Raw genomic sequence first — 17,057 nt, forward strand, 5'->3', positions numbered from 1 at the left:
GACCCAAGATAGAGTCAAGAAATACATGAGTTCGAGTCCCTTCTCTGACATTTACCAGCTGTGTGACCCTGGGCAAGTCACTTAACTCTTCCAAGTCTCAATTTCCTCATCTATAAAACAGGAATATTAATACCTACAGAATGTGCCTCACAAGGTTACAATGAGGATCAAATCAGATAAAAATGGAAAGGACTTTTCAAACCTCCAATCTCTATATAAATGTCATTTATTTAATGTCATTCTTATTATTAAATCATACAGTGCTCTATGAATTCAATATCAATTCCACAAGCATTTTTAAAGTGTCTATAGTACACCTGTAGTATTCTAGGCACTATAATACTTAAAATGAAAACATTCTACTGGGGAGGAAGGATAGAGAACCTATAGTATTCTAGGCATTATATAATGCCTAAAAATGACAACTACCATTCTACTGGGGGGGGGGGGGGGTGAGGGAGGATAGAGAACACCACAAAAAAAAAGTCAACACAGAATTAAGAGAAAATTAAAAACAAAATAATGAAGGGAAGGTGGTCAGTAACAATAGGAAAGAGATGGCACTTGAACTGACCCTTGAAAGAACCTAGAAATGCCAGGAGGTTGAGGTGAGAAGGGAGAACATTTCAGACCTGGGCAAGGACATGAAACATAGGGATAGAAAGTCATTTAATATGAATAGTAGTTATTATTATTATTGCATAGGATATGGGCAGCTAGATGGCATGTGGGACAGATAGGGTACTGAGACTCGAGTCAGGAAACCTTCCTGAGTTCAAATTTGACCTCAGATACTTACTAGCCATGCAACCTTGGGCAAAGCACTAAACCCTGTTTGCCTCAGTTTCCTCATCTGTAAAATGAACTGGAGAAGAAAATGTCAAACTACTTTAGTATCTCTGCCAAGAAAAATCCAGTAGGATCAGGAAGAGTTAGACATAACTGAAAATGACAGAACCACAATATATAGGTTGTAGCAAATTCTGTGTTGTCATATCAGCAAAGCTGTTAACAGTTCTATCAGGTCAACAATAGTACATTCTAGACTTTCCATGGTGTAAGTAATTTAGTGACAAAACCAACATTCCACCCCCAAGTTTCTAGGGGCATAATTTGCCCTACTGGTATTGATCCAATTTATTATGAATTCTCCTATCAAAGGAATGTTATCATTGATTCTCTGACCAAATTTGAAATAACTTTTTTATACCATCACTAACTAAAGAAAAAGAATCTTGTTTTCTCATTTGTTTCAATGACAGGCTGATATATAAGTGTTCTCTAACTGGATTATGATGAAAATGTTTCAAATCTCTTAGGATGAAGTTCCTAAAAAGAGAAATCATTTGAAGTGTTCTAAAGGAGTAAGCTGTTGTTAAATTATCCTTTAAAATAAATAAGGCTTTCCCCTCATTCTTCATTATCCAGCTTTGATGCATCATTCTCCAGAGGAAATCAGGATTGGGCTTATTTTCTCTCCTTCACTGTAGTTTTATAGCAAGATTTTGAATTTCCCCTCGACATCCAACTTGTAGATTTACCACATTTACTTATACAACTTTAAAATTTTCCTTAATACAATGTTTGTTTTTAGATATCCCACATCACGAGCTTTGAGGTGAAACTCAGGGTATTTCATGAACCTGGAACTGGGTCTGAATTTCAGCCAGGGTAATCACTTTCTCTTTCAGACTGAGTCCCCATGAAGATCTGAAACCTGTGGGTGCCACTGCCCAGGATCTAGGGATCTTTGGCTCTATAACTAAGTTTTCCTCTGAGGTCTTCTTTTTCCAGATTTTGGTTTTGTTTTGTTTTCATTTCTCATGCTGGGGGGGGGGGGGGGGGGGTTAGCTTATTAGTACGAATATAGTCAGCTTTCCTGAAACTCATTGGGCCTCAAAATCATTCCCTGGTAGTGTATTAATTTGGGAAGGTCATTAATTAGTGCTAACCACTAAAAATAAAGGGCTATGAAGTTTCACTGTTAAAACAGTCTGTCCCCAGGAGAGTGCAGGACTCACTGCTAGAAGCATTTTTGAGTAACACTGAAATCTGGCATGATGGGAGAGGCAGGCTACCAATAAGATGACCTTTAAAACTTGGGGCAGGGGCACCCTCAGACAAACACTGCAGAGTCCATCAGGATAGAGCCTTCTTTCTAGTTAGGGTGATCAAAGGCTGTGCTTGGGTGGCATAATTAAGTATAAGTTTTCTTCTAGTATCCTGTCATACCTAAAACAAAAGGTTCTTATTTCAGTCCTGCTTTTAGTGGTTTTCATTTTTACAAGTCTCAGCTTTGATTAGGTCTGTGTGTAATTCTCCTTTGAAAACACCATGTTCCAGAAAATTAACAGTTTCTCTTCCAGGTTTGGTTCCTTGCTCCAAAGAATGGTTTTAAGATTATCCCTAAAACATTTTTTGCAGGTTATTAGCAGCTAAGGCCATGGTATAAAACCATAATCTTGCAAGCCTGTCAAAGATACTGACAAAACCATGACTATAAAGCTCAGGCATCTTGGATAACACTCAGCAATTAATGCTGGGAGGAGGTGAGGGTATTCTAGAAGACTCCTTGATTTAGTGCTCTCTCAAAATTTTAGGGTTGTAACTGAAAACCTCAAAAGGTTATAAATCGCCCTCATTTTAATTTCTATTTTTCTATAATGTCGTTCTGGATTATTTGCCACATGCACCAATTAATTTCTAAAACCAATAAGCTCTCTGCAAAATTGGCAATAAACAATTCCAGAACTGCTACCTCGTTTAAAAGGCTGAATGACAAAAAGTTTAATTTCAAATCTTTTCCTCTTTGTGACTGAAAACGTCATCATTATTTGATTACTCCCCAATGTGGCAAATTTTCATTAGTTTAATTTCCTCATGGAAATACTTCAAATCTCTCAGGATATAGATTTTAAAGATAAATCATTTCAAGCGATTAAGGGAACAATCTCCGGGTTTTCATTTGCTTTTAATCATTATCTTTTAAAATACACAAGACAATACCTTTCTTCTTTCCTAAGCTTCCTTTAAGTCCAAACTAAAACCTAGCCTCAGGAAGCCTTTCCCAATTCCCCTTAATTCTAGTGCCCTTCCTCTCTTAATTATTTCTCATTTGCCCCATATCCAATTTGCTTTGTATATATTTGTTTGTTTGTTGTCTCCCCCATTCAATTGTGAGCTCCTTGACAGCAAGGACTAACTTTTGCCTCTTTTTTTAATCCCTTTTGCCTGGCACATAGTAGGTGCTTTTGTTTAATGTTTAATGACTGATTGACTGACTTCTTCAGGGAAATAAGTCCTTTAGGAGCATCGTGGTGACTCAGTGGATAGAGAGTCAGACTTGGAGACGAGGTCCTGAGTTCAAATGTGACATCAAATATTCCCTACCTGTATAACCCCAATTGCCCAGCCCTTACCACTCTTCTGCCCTGGAACCAATAGTTAGTATTCATTCTAAGAAAGAGAGTAAGGGTTTAAAAAAAAGACTGAATCCTGGCTCTACCTCCTACTTACTGATTATGTTACATCCCTGAGCCTCAAGGTGTCTCAACTACAGAATGGAGATAATATTTGCACTAACTACCTCAGAGAATAACTCTAAGGACCAGAGGAGACAACATGTGGAAAAAATGCTTCACAAATTAAATTCTTTTGTAAATATATTGTGTTCTTGTCATTGTTGAACATCTTGTTTTGGAACTTTATTTGCTGAAGAATGTCCTGATTCCTTTTTTCTGCATTACATACAGTTTGAATGATTAAAGTAAAATTTTCCCTTTCTTTTGTGCCTTTCCAGTGCCCATTTCCGATTTGCCTTCTTTGGGTACTATTGTAGTATACCTCTGACAAGATTCTATCCCATCCTAAAATAACAAAAATTTGCTCTGGCATTGTTCAGGCAATCAATTATCATATTATTTCAAATATTGTTCCTATGGAATGATCTTCCCCCCTATAATCTATATTCTCCAAATATTGTGCTTTTGTGGGACTGACTGATGATATTGGGCAAAATATACTCATAATGACAATCCCCTACATGTACTGTACATCTGTGTATCTATATTTTTATATTATCTCCTTTTAGTCTCAATAAAATGTGAGGCAAACTGGTCAAGTCTCTATTTTACTTTCTTTAAATCTTTATCTTGTCTTAGAATTGATACTAAGTATCAGTTTCAAGGCAAGAGGGTGGTTAGGAAGAGGCAATGGAGGTTAAGTGACTTGCCCAGGGTCACATAGCTAGGAAGTCTCAGGCAAGATTTGAACCCAGGACCCCCCCCCCATCTCTAGGCCTGGCTCTCTATCTACTAAGCCACATAGCTTCCCTCTCTCTCTATTTTTCAAATAAGGAACCCAAGACTCAGGGAGAGAAACTAATAAGTGGAAGAGCTAGGACTAGATCCCAAGACTTCCAATTCTTAGTCCAAGGTACTCTTTATTACCCATCACTGCCCCTGCATTATAATGGTATTTGGGAATAGTTGTACTCCTGACCTTTATAGAAGCTCTTGAACTTAATTCACCATTTCTCAATAGTCCAACCCTTAATCTTGAACTCAGCCCAAAATGGACTGTTCCTACACATTGAGTTTAAATTCTCTCCACATCCTTGGGAATTTTTATAATGATACTGTGATTTCCCATGGCTGAACTGAATAGCTCTTGGTATAAACTCGCTAAATTTGGCCAGATACTCTATCAAGCCAGTTCCTAAACTTTGGTATTTCCTGGGAGTCAGTGAGGCATCCCTGGAAGCTTCATTTCAAACTCACAGCAGGGTACCATTCAATAAGTTACAGCAAGAATTATAGCAGCTGCCAGAGATGTCCAATTTACATGGGGATTATTTTGGGCCTTCGAAGAGTCTAGCGCTTTGGATTTTAGAGACTTTGAGCCTGAGCAGATGCATAATGTGCCCCAGCTCTGGGATACCGCCACAGAAAAATACATTGAAAGTTCTCCAGAAGCTTTTTTTCATGATTATTTTTTTAAAGTCTCTCAGACAAACTAAAATCAATTTTAAAATAATTTTTCTAGAAGAAAAGCACTTCTGAAAAATCCCTCCTTTCTGCTTATCCATTTCCAGCTTTTTAGTAGAGAAAAGACAATTTACAAAAAAGGACTTAACTTGTAATGAACGGACAAAACTGCTCTGAAACCCCCATTGCCTTTGCCAGTTCAAATGCTGTTGCTTTTCTCTCCAACATGTCTGAATGAATATTTTCAAGTTTGGATATTAACTATACTTTGTGGTATCACTAAAATAACTACATTAACGCAGCATTTCAAAAACATTCCATAGCTCTAATGGCCAAAACACACAGATGTTTCTGTTCAATTATCATCATTATCTTTCATGAAAAGTATATAACTTAGGGATGTGGGAAAATAGGATGAAAAGGAGAGGGCCACTGCTTGAAAAGAGACATCCTTCTGCCTGTTTCCTGGTGGCTCTCCCATCCTTTCACTTTCCCTTTCAGGAAATAAACCTTCTCTATTCTCTGGTTTTGAACTTCAGAACTATGTAGACCTATAAAAACAGCTAGGTAGTTAAAAGTACCTCCCTGATACTTCCTTTTCTATAGTCAAAACATAAATGTCAGTGATTGGATAGAGTTGTAGCATTTTCCTTTGTTCATGTTTCTTAGTACTTACCTCATGTTACTGGGTAGAGGTAGTAGTGATGGGAATAATTACAGATCTGGGAAGAATCTGAAAGACCATCTAGTTCAGTGGTTCTCAACCTTTCTAATGCCATGACCCCGCAATACAGTTCCACATGTTGCGGTGACCTCAAACCAAAAATTTATTTTGGTGGCTACTTCAAAACTGTAATTTTGCTACAGTTATGATTCAGAATGTAAATACCTGATATACATTATGTATTCTTATTGCTACAAATTGAGAGGTTGAGAACCGCTGATCTAGTCCAACTTCATTTTAGAAATGGAAGAACTTGGACTCAAGGAGAGAAAAAAATAACTTAACCAAGGTCACATGGCTAGCTAATGGTAAAGCCTAGATTAAAAACTCTCATCACCCCTAGCTCTGTATTTTTTCTCCTACAACAAAGTATCTTTTAACCTTGTATTATAAATCTTCAATAACTTTTTAGGGATCAAATTCAAGATGATGCTTTTGTTTGTAATAATGTTTAGACACTTCTAGTGCTCTTTCTTTGTATATGAGTTTTTACCTAGCAATAAGGTGTCTGAATGACATCATTCCTTACTTTCCTATATGTATATATGCATATAAATGTAATGAGAAATCTTTAGTGAACAGTTTTTAAAAAGTTAAAGAATATTGGTACACTCTCTCCAAGGTCATTCCAACTTTAGCCTTTTAACTCAGGGAGACTTTAAACCAAATTATAAATGCACAAATGTTATGGTTCTTTTGTCACTGAATAGTCACTTTCCTTTATTTCATATTTTATTAGAAATGCACATTTATGGTAGCTCAGGAAAGAATCTTAAGTGTCTTGAGTGACTTAGTTGAAGTTCTACTCTTTGAAGCCAGAACAAATAAATGGAAAGAGAAAGACAGAAAAACACAGAGAGAGAATCTGTTTTTATGTTTTTTAATTGCAAATTTGTGTTTCTAAATTCATTGATTCTAAAAGAATTGCAATGTATTTTAGTTGGTCACTGTTTCCCAATTGCTAATACTCAAAGAATCTCTCTGCTGTTTATCATGATCCTTTTGAAAAATGGTGTCCTCATCTAGTTCTTTCCTCCAGTGATTTCCCTCTTCCCTTGTCTGCCTTTTTTTTAAAAAATGGTAAGCCTGAATTTATAATGTATTTATGGGAAAGAAAAAAAAAGTCAACCATCTGTCTTTAAGGATATACGCTAATGACGAAAGATAGGCCCCAAATTTACCCACCAATGTGGATCATTATAAATTCCTTTATAACATTTAGAAAATGCGTCTGTCTTTCTTCAAAAATCTGCTTCTCTATTGTTGGGGACAAACGGGACTGGTACTTTAAAGCCACATTTTAAATTGTTTAGGATGTACTTGTTAAGTTACTGAATTAAATTATATACTCCCTAATCACATTTCTCATCTGGAACCATTCACAAGAATCTTTAAGAAAGGACTGGTTGTAGTGGGGATTTTTTTTCCCTATCAAATACAAATTTGGTATGTTTCATGATATTAAAATTTATATCACACGATTTTACTTTTTTATACAGTGGTTTTTGTTTTTTTTTACACACTGTACTAAATTGACTAAGCATTGGGAGAATAAACTCAGGCTGAGAATGTTAACTAAAATTACTTAAAGGAAAAATCTGAAGCACTTTAGATTTTCTCTATTCTAAACTGACATTCTTATGCTTCATTTCTTTTTTTAATAAAAAGAAATTATATGATTTTATCTCTTTATCTCTTTTTTAGTTAGAAGAACAAAAACTATCTCTAAAGGCAATTAAAATAAATAGGAACAGCTATATACCCTGAATCTCATGATTTTCCTCTCATCTTAATATATGAAGAGGAAAAAAGACATCACTGGGAAAGGGTTTCCTTGTAAATCACTAATTTTTCTCCAAGTTTATGTGAAGCTCTCCATTTTCCCTACTTGGGAGCTTATCTCCATTTCAAAGACATCATCTGGTGGTCATTTTCTCACTGTTTGAAAACAACCAAATTTTTAAGACAAACTGAGAAGTCTAAGAAAGAGGAAGCTTAAGATACATTCCTGAATTGTTTAAATTGCTGCAATTCTTCCTCTAGAATATGGCTGGCTTGGTCATGCTAGTGGAAATCTGTCATTCAATATCAATGCCCAGCTGAACCCTTTACTTTCAGGGAGTCTAATTTATTAGCCTGACAAACCGAAATAACTGATATTAAATTAATCTCAGTGAGAACACTTTTAGTAAATGGAAAAAACATTTCAATCTCACTCCTTTTCCCCAGTAGTATAAAGCAACATATCCTCTGAGAACTACCAAAGGATGAGAATCAGATGAATTTAACAGAGACTGATTTTAAACTGAGAACTATTTACAAGGGGAGCTTCTGTAGGCAGCACCCACAATTCAACACAAGAGAAACTTACTCTCTTTTTCATCAACTACAGGCCCATAATAGCTACAGACATGGATTCCCAAAAAATACTTTCAGAGTGGGGAAAGGTTGAAAACTTTTGCAAGTCCTGTAATGGATAATGATTTTCCACCACTAACTGGCTTGCCACAGAGGTTACAATGTTATATTGTTATTATTATTTATAATAAAATTATAGTGATAATAAACATCATAATAATAAGTAGTAGTAGTATGCCTCCAGATTTGTGAACTATCATGGGACAACATTGGATCTTCTACACAGCAGTCCCAAGACCTTTGCCAGACAGAATTTCTTATCTACAGAGCTATAGTGTCAGGTTTTTTTTTAAAACTAGCCCTATCAAATTCCAAAATGCCAAAGTCCTGTCATCTCCTTTTAAAGACTCTTTAAAATTCAAGATAGGCTGTGACTGGTAAAGAAGGAAGGGAGTAAGAGAAGGAGACCATAAATATTTTTGAATGTGTATCCTGTCTGTTTTTTTTTTTTTTCAAAGAGAACCCTCCCGGGAATGTTTGAAGTTGAAGTTGAAGAAGAAAGAAATACCTAAATACCATCTCAAAGTTCCTATGTACAGCCCATTTTTGTTCATCACCCTCCTACCAGAGCTAGTACACAGATGGAACCACAAGGTAATGGAAAAGATTGAATAAATAGAAATCTTTTTATTTCTGGTCAGAGATTCTCCATTCATCAAAATTAGTGAATGAAAATGCTAAAAAACTAGGTAAGGTGTTGGTGTCCTTTGAAAAGCCAGGATCTTACATAGGAGACTGTCTACATTTGGTTTTAAATAAACCCAGGTTACATGAAGCGGAAAACCACTTCCCCTCTTATGAAGATGTTACACACCTGGCTTAGAACTCGTTGGAAAAAAAGATGTTATATAAATCTCAGGTATTATTTGAATACACAGACAACCATTTGAGCAAGTATAGAAGTTTCTTGAAAATAGAGGTTACATTTTTCATATGAAAAGATAGTCAAAGTATTTGGTCATACCTAGGTACTGACTGGGAATCTCACCCACTCACTTTAGACAGAATATCTAGGCATTCTAATTCAAAAAAGCCTAATATGTTCACTTCCCCAAACATGTAACATCAGAACACTCGCTCTTCTTTCCATAACTGAGCCAGAAAAATAAATATTTCAGTTGATTTGGGTTTTTTTTAAATAAGCATCTTCTAAATCTTTATTCTTTCAGGCAATATAATCTTCCACCCGTACAGTCTTCAAAGCCTAGACTAATTACTGAGCATCTCAGTTTGCACTTCAATGGTTTTCCTGCACAGAACTGGGTTTTCTTAAGAAATATTAACAATGGATGATTTACATCACTAACCTTGTCCTGCCCGTGCAAAGATTAGCATTTTGCCCATACCACTTACACACCTACTCACCCCCACACCTCTCCTACACAGGCGCACACACATACACACACTCACACACAACACGCAAAGTAAATGCTATTTTATCCTCACATTTGCTAACCTCCGCTTGAATGAATGCATCTCCCTCTGACCTTTTAATAATAGCTACTGAAACAGACGGGTCGGCAGGATCCGAGTTGAAAACTGGTGAATATTTTATTCAACCTGCAACCTCTGCATTTCTCCCTCAGAGACGAGTCAAATTTCTCCACTCAAAGCTAAAATCTGCCTTTACATATGAAGCATTGGCAGTGCAGAATTGAGATGCCCGGGTAGAAACCTACGAAATGCGGGCATCTTTTACACATATATACATTTGATCTCACTTAGTTCATCGTAAACCAGAGAATGCGACAGGGATGCACCAGCCGTCTCGGTCTTACCTTCTCTGGCTTTTAGCAAGACAGTGTTGGCAACAATGTTTTCCAGCTCCATTGACAGTAGCAGTCTTTGCAAGGTAGCAGTTCGGCAGTGGGATGTCAATTTCTAAAGGTGCTGCTGAGAATGGGAAGCCTTCTTTGCCTACCGCATGATTCCTTTTTATCCCTTTGAGTTTTTCTCCTCAATAAAGAAGAGCCGCGGCTTCTTCCTCCCTCTGTTTTCCCCCCTCCCCCCCCCTCCCTCAACAATTTCCCCCCCCACCCCCCACCCTCCGTATTTCTCGGTCACTCCATTCTCCTCCCCTCCGGCTCTCTGATGGTTTAATGTTTCAGATGCGTCTGCCTCCACTCTGTCCCTCCCGGGGGTGTGGTGGCGGGTTCCGCAGCAATGCGCAGGCGCCATCCTGGGAGTTTGTTCATTCCATAACGCTAGTGGGGATAGAGGATTCTGGGATTTGTAGTCTCTCTTCCCTTCCCTCCTTCCCTCTCCCCCTCCCTCCCCCCATCCCATCCGTGCTCTGCCCGCCGATTTCTCCACTTCCAGGAGCTCGGAGTGTGTGTGCGCGCGCGCGCGCGTGTGTGTGTGTGTGTGTGTGTGTGTGCGTGCGTGTGTGTGTGCGTGCGTGTGTGTGTGTGTGTGTGTGTGTGTGTGTGTGTGAGAGAGAGAGAGAGAGAGAGAGAGAGAGAGAGAGAGAAATGGTGTGTGATGTATTTTGTGTGTATGCATGATGGAGAAGGGATTCCCCTTCTCTTAACAGCTGATCGAATCCCGCAGAACTAAAACTGTTACTGTGATTTCAGAGGAGTTTAACCGATACCAAGCTAAAGACTTTCTTTCTGCAAAGTCTATAGGGAAAGAGAGTGGGGAGGAGGAAGGAGGGAAGGGGAGGTGTACCAGGAAAATAAAAATGATTCCTAGCTCTTTTTTAAATCAGAACTACTAACGCTCTCGTTCTCTCTCTCTCTCTCTCTCTCTCTCTCTCTCTCTCTCTCTCTCTCTCTCTCTCTCTGTCTCACACACACACACACACACACACACACACACACACACACACACACACACACACACGTCCCAACGCCTCTTCCTTCCAAACAGGGGAGAACTTTTCAGGTCCCTGCTTTTCTCATTTCGGGATCTGATGAGAGAAGCAGGGGCCGTTGAAAGGTGGGGAAGCAGAGTTAACCAAATACACTCGCAGGCCAAACCCCATCAGCCTTTGCCAAAAGCCTTTTGCAAACTATGTTCCAGCACTTGAAGTTTCTTTGGGGTGGGAGGAAGGTCAAACCGTACCAGCTAACATTTACTAATCGTGCGTGTGAAACGCTGGACTTTGGGTGGCTCTTGAATTTGGGTTTTCGGTTTTTAATTTCCCATTGGATACGAGGGGTCTAGAGTGAGCTGCACAGTGGGAAATGCAGGTGTCTGCGCGTCTACAGAAAAGGAAGGAAGGAAGGCGCTGCATTCCACTCCCCATCCCCCAGGTCTCCAGCTCTTAACATTAGTGCAAACGAAGTGTGCGTGCTACCGACCCTTCCAGACCAGGCGAGAGGCGATCCAGCAAACCTGGCTGGAAAACCAGGCAGCCAGCCCAGCCCTCCTGGGCTCTGCGCAAAATGCCGCCTAATTATTTTCTCAGACGTTTACACACACACACACACACACACACACACACACACACACACACACACACACACACATCCTATGGCAGATCCTCTCTCAGTGGCTCACAACTCACAAAAGCGCAGCGTACTTTGTTTCCCGTCAGTGTGTATTAATGCTTGATAGAAAGAAAAAAAGAAGGGAGGAGGGGAAAGGTCTATAAATACGTCCGTGAGAAAGGTGACAGGCCCGCAGTTATCTCTGGTTTGGCTGCAGCGAGAATCGCCGGCGTTTTCCGTTCTCACTGGTAGATAACTTGACTCCCACTGGGAGAGCCAGCCCCGCTCCTTTGCTAACTGAGCTCATAGTCTGCAGCGCCTGTGGCCAGGCCAGGCCTGGCCTCCTAGCGCCATCCAGTGACAGAAAGGAATTTTAGTGGTCCTTAAACCGCTGCCATTAAAAAATCTTCTGGCTAAATTATGGTTCTTACTTTTTCAGCGGATTCTTTAGCAGCACAGGACTTGCAAAAGGCGCCCATGGTCATCTTTAAGAACTAGCCTAGTGCTTCTGTGACGCAAATTATCATATGCTTATTGTAATGCCTCCAAGAAACTTGCACCAGGTTTACAGATAACTAGCTCTTTACAATCCAATGTATTCCTTTGTTCATTCCCTGGATTGACAAATATTTCTAAATCGCCTGTGATGTACAATGGACTTGGATAGACACTGAGGGAACACAAAATTCAGATAAGATAGTCTCTGTTTTCATGGAGCTTACAATCTAGTAAGAGAAATGAGACACACACTACTATGATACAATCAATTAACAAGAATTGATTAATGGCTTTCTAACTGCCAGATGTTGCTAAACTCTAGGGAAGCAAAGAAAAAGTAGAAACTGTCTCTGCCCTGAAGAGATCTGACATGAAAAAGTGCATTGGCAGGGTACAAAATAAAGTGCTAAATGAGGCCCCAAGTAGAAGATCATTTACCTACCAGGAAGGTCAGAGAAGGCTTCAAGGAAGATGTAACATTTGGGATTGAGGAGCAAAAGGAATGTGGGAATACAATAAGTGAGATTTGAGAGAAAAGACTTTGCAAAGGCATCCGGAAAATGGAGTTTCTGGAAATAGGAGTGTGCATTGGCAGGTAGACTTCAGTTCAATTTTGCTGCAGTAGGTATGGTTCTCTTGTGACCCTATTTGGGATTTTCTTGTCATAGATATTGGAGTGACTTATAATTTCCTTCTCCATCTCATTTTACAGATGAGGAAACTGAGGAAAACAGGGATAAGTGCTTTGCCTAGGGTTACACAGCTAATAAGTGTCTGAGGCCAAATTTGAATTCATGAAGTTGTCTTCCTGACTCTAGGTCCTGCACTCTTGCTTCTTCATTACCTAGTTGCCCTTATCAAGTGTAAGGAGTATTAAGTTTAAAAGAAAAAACTTTTTTGAATTAAAACAGAGGGGCATCTAGGTAGCACAATGGATAGAGAGCCAGACCTGGAGTCCAGAAGATCTGGGTTCAAATCTGATCTCAGACAATTCCTAGCTGTATGATCCATGGCAAGTCACTTAAGCCTAGCCTTTGCCACTCTTCTGTCTTAAAATTAATATGAAGATAGGTTTTTAAGAAAAAAATTAAAATTAAAAGAAATGTAAGAAATCAAATTAAAACTTTTTTAAATTAAAAAACAATTGACCAAGTTGGAATCTCTGATGTGATATGGCCAAACCCTTATTTTAGCCTAGCATTCCAAGTCTTCCATAATTCAGAAATACTCTGTCACCCACCTTGCCTATATACTACTCCCTTCCATATACTGTCTGTTCCTGCTAAACTAAATTATTTCTATATTAGGGTACATCAGACCACTTTATGTAGAGAAGTAGCTTAGAAGTGGAAGACCTGGGATAAAGTTCTGCCTCTGACAAATATTGACTTTGTGACCCTAAGCAAGTCACAGTGTTCTCTAGAGAGCTCTGTTACATTCTAAGTTATAGAGAAGTAATGATCTACATTATTAGAGAGAGTTTGCTCAACCCAGAATTCCTTATACTTGTGTTGGCAAACCTATGGCACATGTATCAGAGGGGCTGCTCCCTTCCCCCTCTCCACATACATCTGAGGACATTTCTCATATCACCCACCCCCTCTGCTCAGCAGCCAAGTAGAAGTACTTCCTCCCTCCCCTGCCTGGGGTAAGAGGGCAGCTCACAGAAGGTGCAGTTTGGGAACTTGGTCTCTAAAAGGTTTGTCATCACATCCCTCTACTAGTGAGGTCACAGATCCAGACTCTCTTCTTATTTATGTTTATAATGATGTCCTTTACTAATTCCTATAATTATGTCATTTGAAGTGTTATATATCTTTGGGGGGGGGCACAGCTAATTGACTCAATGGATAGAAAGCTCAGCCTGGAGATGGGAGTTCTTGGGTTCAAATCTGGCCTCAGATACTTCCTAGCCCTAGGCAAGTCACTTAACCCCAATTGCCCAACCCTTGCCTCTCTTATTCCTTGGAACTGACACTCGGGAACAATTCCAAGACAGAAAGGAAGGGTTTTAAAAAAATGAAATCCTATAAATCCTTTAAGACCAAATTCAAATATCATACTCCAATGAAGATTTACCTGTTGCCTATATCCTTAATGATCTTTCCTTCCTCTCACTCTGCATTTACTAATTTATTCATATAACAAACCCTTATTAACAACACTTTGCCTCTCTTCTGTGCACTTACAATGTTCTATTTCGTATTATAATTGTATAGATGTCCATCCTACTAGATTTTAAATTCTATTAAAAAATAGAAACATTTAATTAATTAATTAAAAATAAGAAACACTTATTTAAGTTTCGTGGCTCCCTTCCTTTCCTTTCCTCCACCCTTCAAACTGGCACTATGCTCTGCAAATATCCTGTGTCCAATAACTGTTTGGGGGTTGGTTTTTTTAATCCTTACTTTCTGTCTTAGTATCCATTCTAAAATAGAAGAGCAACTAGTGCTAGGCAATTGGATGTAAGTTACTTGCCCAGCTTTTCACAGTTAAGTAGTCAAGCTCTCAAATTTGAACCCAGCTCCCCCAGACTCCAGGGCTGGAGCTCTATCCACTGTGCTACTTAGCTATTCCCTAACCATAAATGTTCATGGAACCGAAATCTAAATCTTCCCAATCATATTCTAAACATATCCAACACATGGTGGTCATTTTTCTCTGTGTTTGGAGATGAGGATTGTGTAATAAAAAAAAAAAAAATCACTGAATTTGAAGTTAAGAACTTGGGTTCAAATTTTGGCATTTCTATTATTTTTGTGACCTTTCACTTAAACTTTTTTGGTCTGAGTTTTCTCATCTGTAAAATGAGGGACTTTGCATGGATTACCTCTGAGGCTCCTTCCAGTAAACCCTATGATTCTCTGACTTCTAATGGCAGAGAACTCACTACTTGAAAAAGGCAGCCAGTTCCATTTGTTCTAGTCCCAACAATTCTAATTTTTAAGGACTTCTTCCATATACTGAATTGAAAATTGTCTCTCTATTTCTGATGTTGAAAGAACTCATATAGGACCCTGGGAACCCCGTGCTAAAGGGTGGAAATACATAGTCAAAATTCTGAAGCTTAAGGAAAAAGTACTATGATAAACAAAAGACTTGTTTATAGGATAAATAAGCTCTCTTTATTAACAGCCCATGAAGCTAATTATTAAGCTAATCAAATAAGGCTCCAAATTGTATAGGTCTTTTTTTTTTTCAGTTCAGTTGTTTCAGTTGTATCTGACTCTTTATAGCCCCATTTGGAGTTTTCTTGGCAAAGATACTGGAGTATTTTGCCACTTCCTTCTCCAACTCTTTTTATAAATAAGGAAACTCAGAAAAAATGGAGTTAAGTGACTTGTCCAGGGTCACACAGCTAGTAAGTGTCTGAGATCAGATTTGAACTTGGCCTAACACTCTATCCACTGTGCCACAATTGTGCACTAGGTTGTTGGATTTTTTTAACCTTCCATCTTTTATCATACTATCTTTGAAAATCTAACATCTCTTTAGATCTCCAGTGCCCTGGGATGACTTTGATTACCCACTTCCTAATGGTCTTCTCTATGGTTTCAGAAAGGTCAGAACAGCCTATAGGATAGTAGAACACTTGCTCATCTCTGGAACCCCATGACAGATATATCCTCTCCCAGTTTCTTCTATAAATTTCTCTCTATGGAAATCCATTGGGAAGCCTTCTGTCCTCATCTCCATCAGGACCCTTCAACCATTACTAAAAAAGGAGGCTCAGAATTGGGAAACACTTTTAATTACTGAGTGGCTCTCTAGTAATAGTTGATTTTTTTTACAGTGTTTGTAACTAGGTATGTAGTTGGGTTGAACAGTGCAAAACTGTCCATGCACTCTAATGGGGAAAATATTCTGGAGTACCAACTATCTATTTATATTGCATCGCACTCTTTCTTCCCTTTGATTTTCATTAGCCTTTGGCTTATTTCACAGACTTTTCCATTCCTGATCCTGCAGATCAGGAAAATGAAATCGAAATTTGAAGTTGGTCAGAAGTGAGGAATCTTAAGGTGGGAATATGTGCAGTGGCTACTGGAGAAAGGACACTGGACGAGAAAGCAGGTAAACCAAGGTACTGGCCTCATCGCCTCTTACTGACTCTGGGGCCTTGGACATCCATTGCCTTATGTGGACAACGGAAATGATCCCTTACCAGTTTTGAGAGAAGGTTTTGAAGTTCTTTCCAATTCTAATATTTCTCACTGTAGCCAGACCAGTCTGGGAAATTATCTTATCAAGATCAGACTGCTTTTAACAATGTTAATATTCTGGCTTCAATGATATATGAACTTGTCATATCCTGGTTATTCATTGGTCCTTTAATATTTTATTAAAGAAATATTACTTGATTCCCAAACAGTTTATCTACAGCTGAACTACATTCTTGGATTTGCCATTCAAAAGATGGCTGGAACGCAGAGTAAGGTGGACAAAGAAAAGCTTTTCTGTACCAAAGTCTATACACTCATCTCCTACAACTGACTCCAAAATAGCATATTTCCCAATAATGCTAGGAGGATCCAAGAGGCTTTGGAAAAAAGAGAAGTTCTTGGTTAAAGGATCTGAGCTGACTGAATTTGAGAAGCATGAACAAGTGGTACAACTTCCTAGCTGTGTGACTCTGGACAAGTCACTTAAGCCTAAATTCCTAGTCCTCACAGCTCTTCTACCTTGGAACTGATGATTCTTAGGATTGATTCTAAAACAGAAGGTATGGGTTTGTTTGTTTTTTTTTTTAACTCCTACTTTCCATCTTAGAATCAATATTGGTTCCAAGGCAGAAGAATGGTAAGGGCTAGGCATTGGGGGTTAAGTGACTTGCCCAAGGTCATACAGCTAGGAAGTGTCTGAGGTCAGATTTGAACCTAAGATCTCTTGTCTCTAGGCCTGGCTCTCAATCCACTGAGCAACCCAGCTGCCCCCAAGGGTTGTTGGGTTTGCTTGCTTGTTTGTTTGTTTTTAATGAACAAATGGTACAGTAGT

The 17,057-nt window shown here is 38.8% G+C and overlaps 1 protein-coding gene across 2 annotated transcripts in view; it reads right to left on the bottom strand.

The window, feature by feature from the left end:
- The window catches only part of GRK5 (G protein-coupled receptor kinase 5), a 334,138-nt gene extending 323,913 nt beyond the window's left edge, over positions 1 to 10,225 (bottom strand). Inside the window, exon 1 of one of the 2 annotated variants that reach the window (XM_001376878.4) lies at positions 9,906 to 10,225. In XM_001376878.4, the coding sequence (XP_001376915.3) occupies positions 9,906 to 9,957 (52 nt within the window). In that variant the 5' untranslated portion in view covers positions 9,958 to 10,225. The remainder of the gene's footprint in view (positions 1 to 9,905) is intronic. The other variant, XM_007478919.2, reaches the window with a different exon arrangement.
- Positions 10,226 to 17,057: the final 6,832 nt, after the last annotated feature.

The sequence above is a fragment of the Monodelphis domestica genome, chromosome 1, assembly GCF_027887165.1.
Source record: "Monodelphis domestica isolate mMonDom1 chromosome 1, mMonDom1.pri, whole genome shotgun sequence".
NCBI lineage: Eukaryota > Metazoa > Chordata > Mammalia > Didelphimorphia > Didelphidae > Monodelphis > Monodelphis domestica.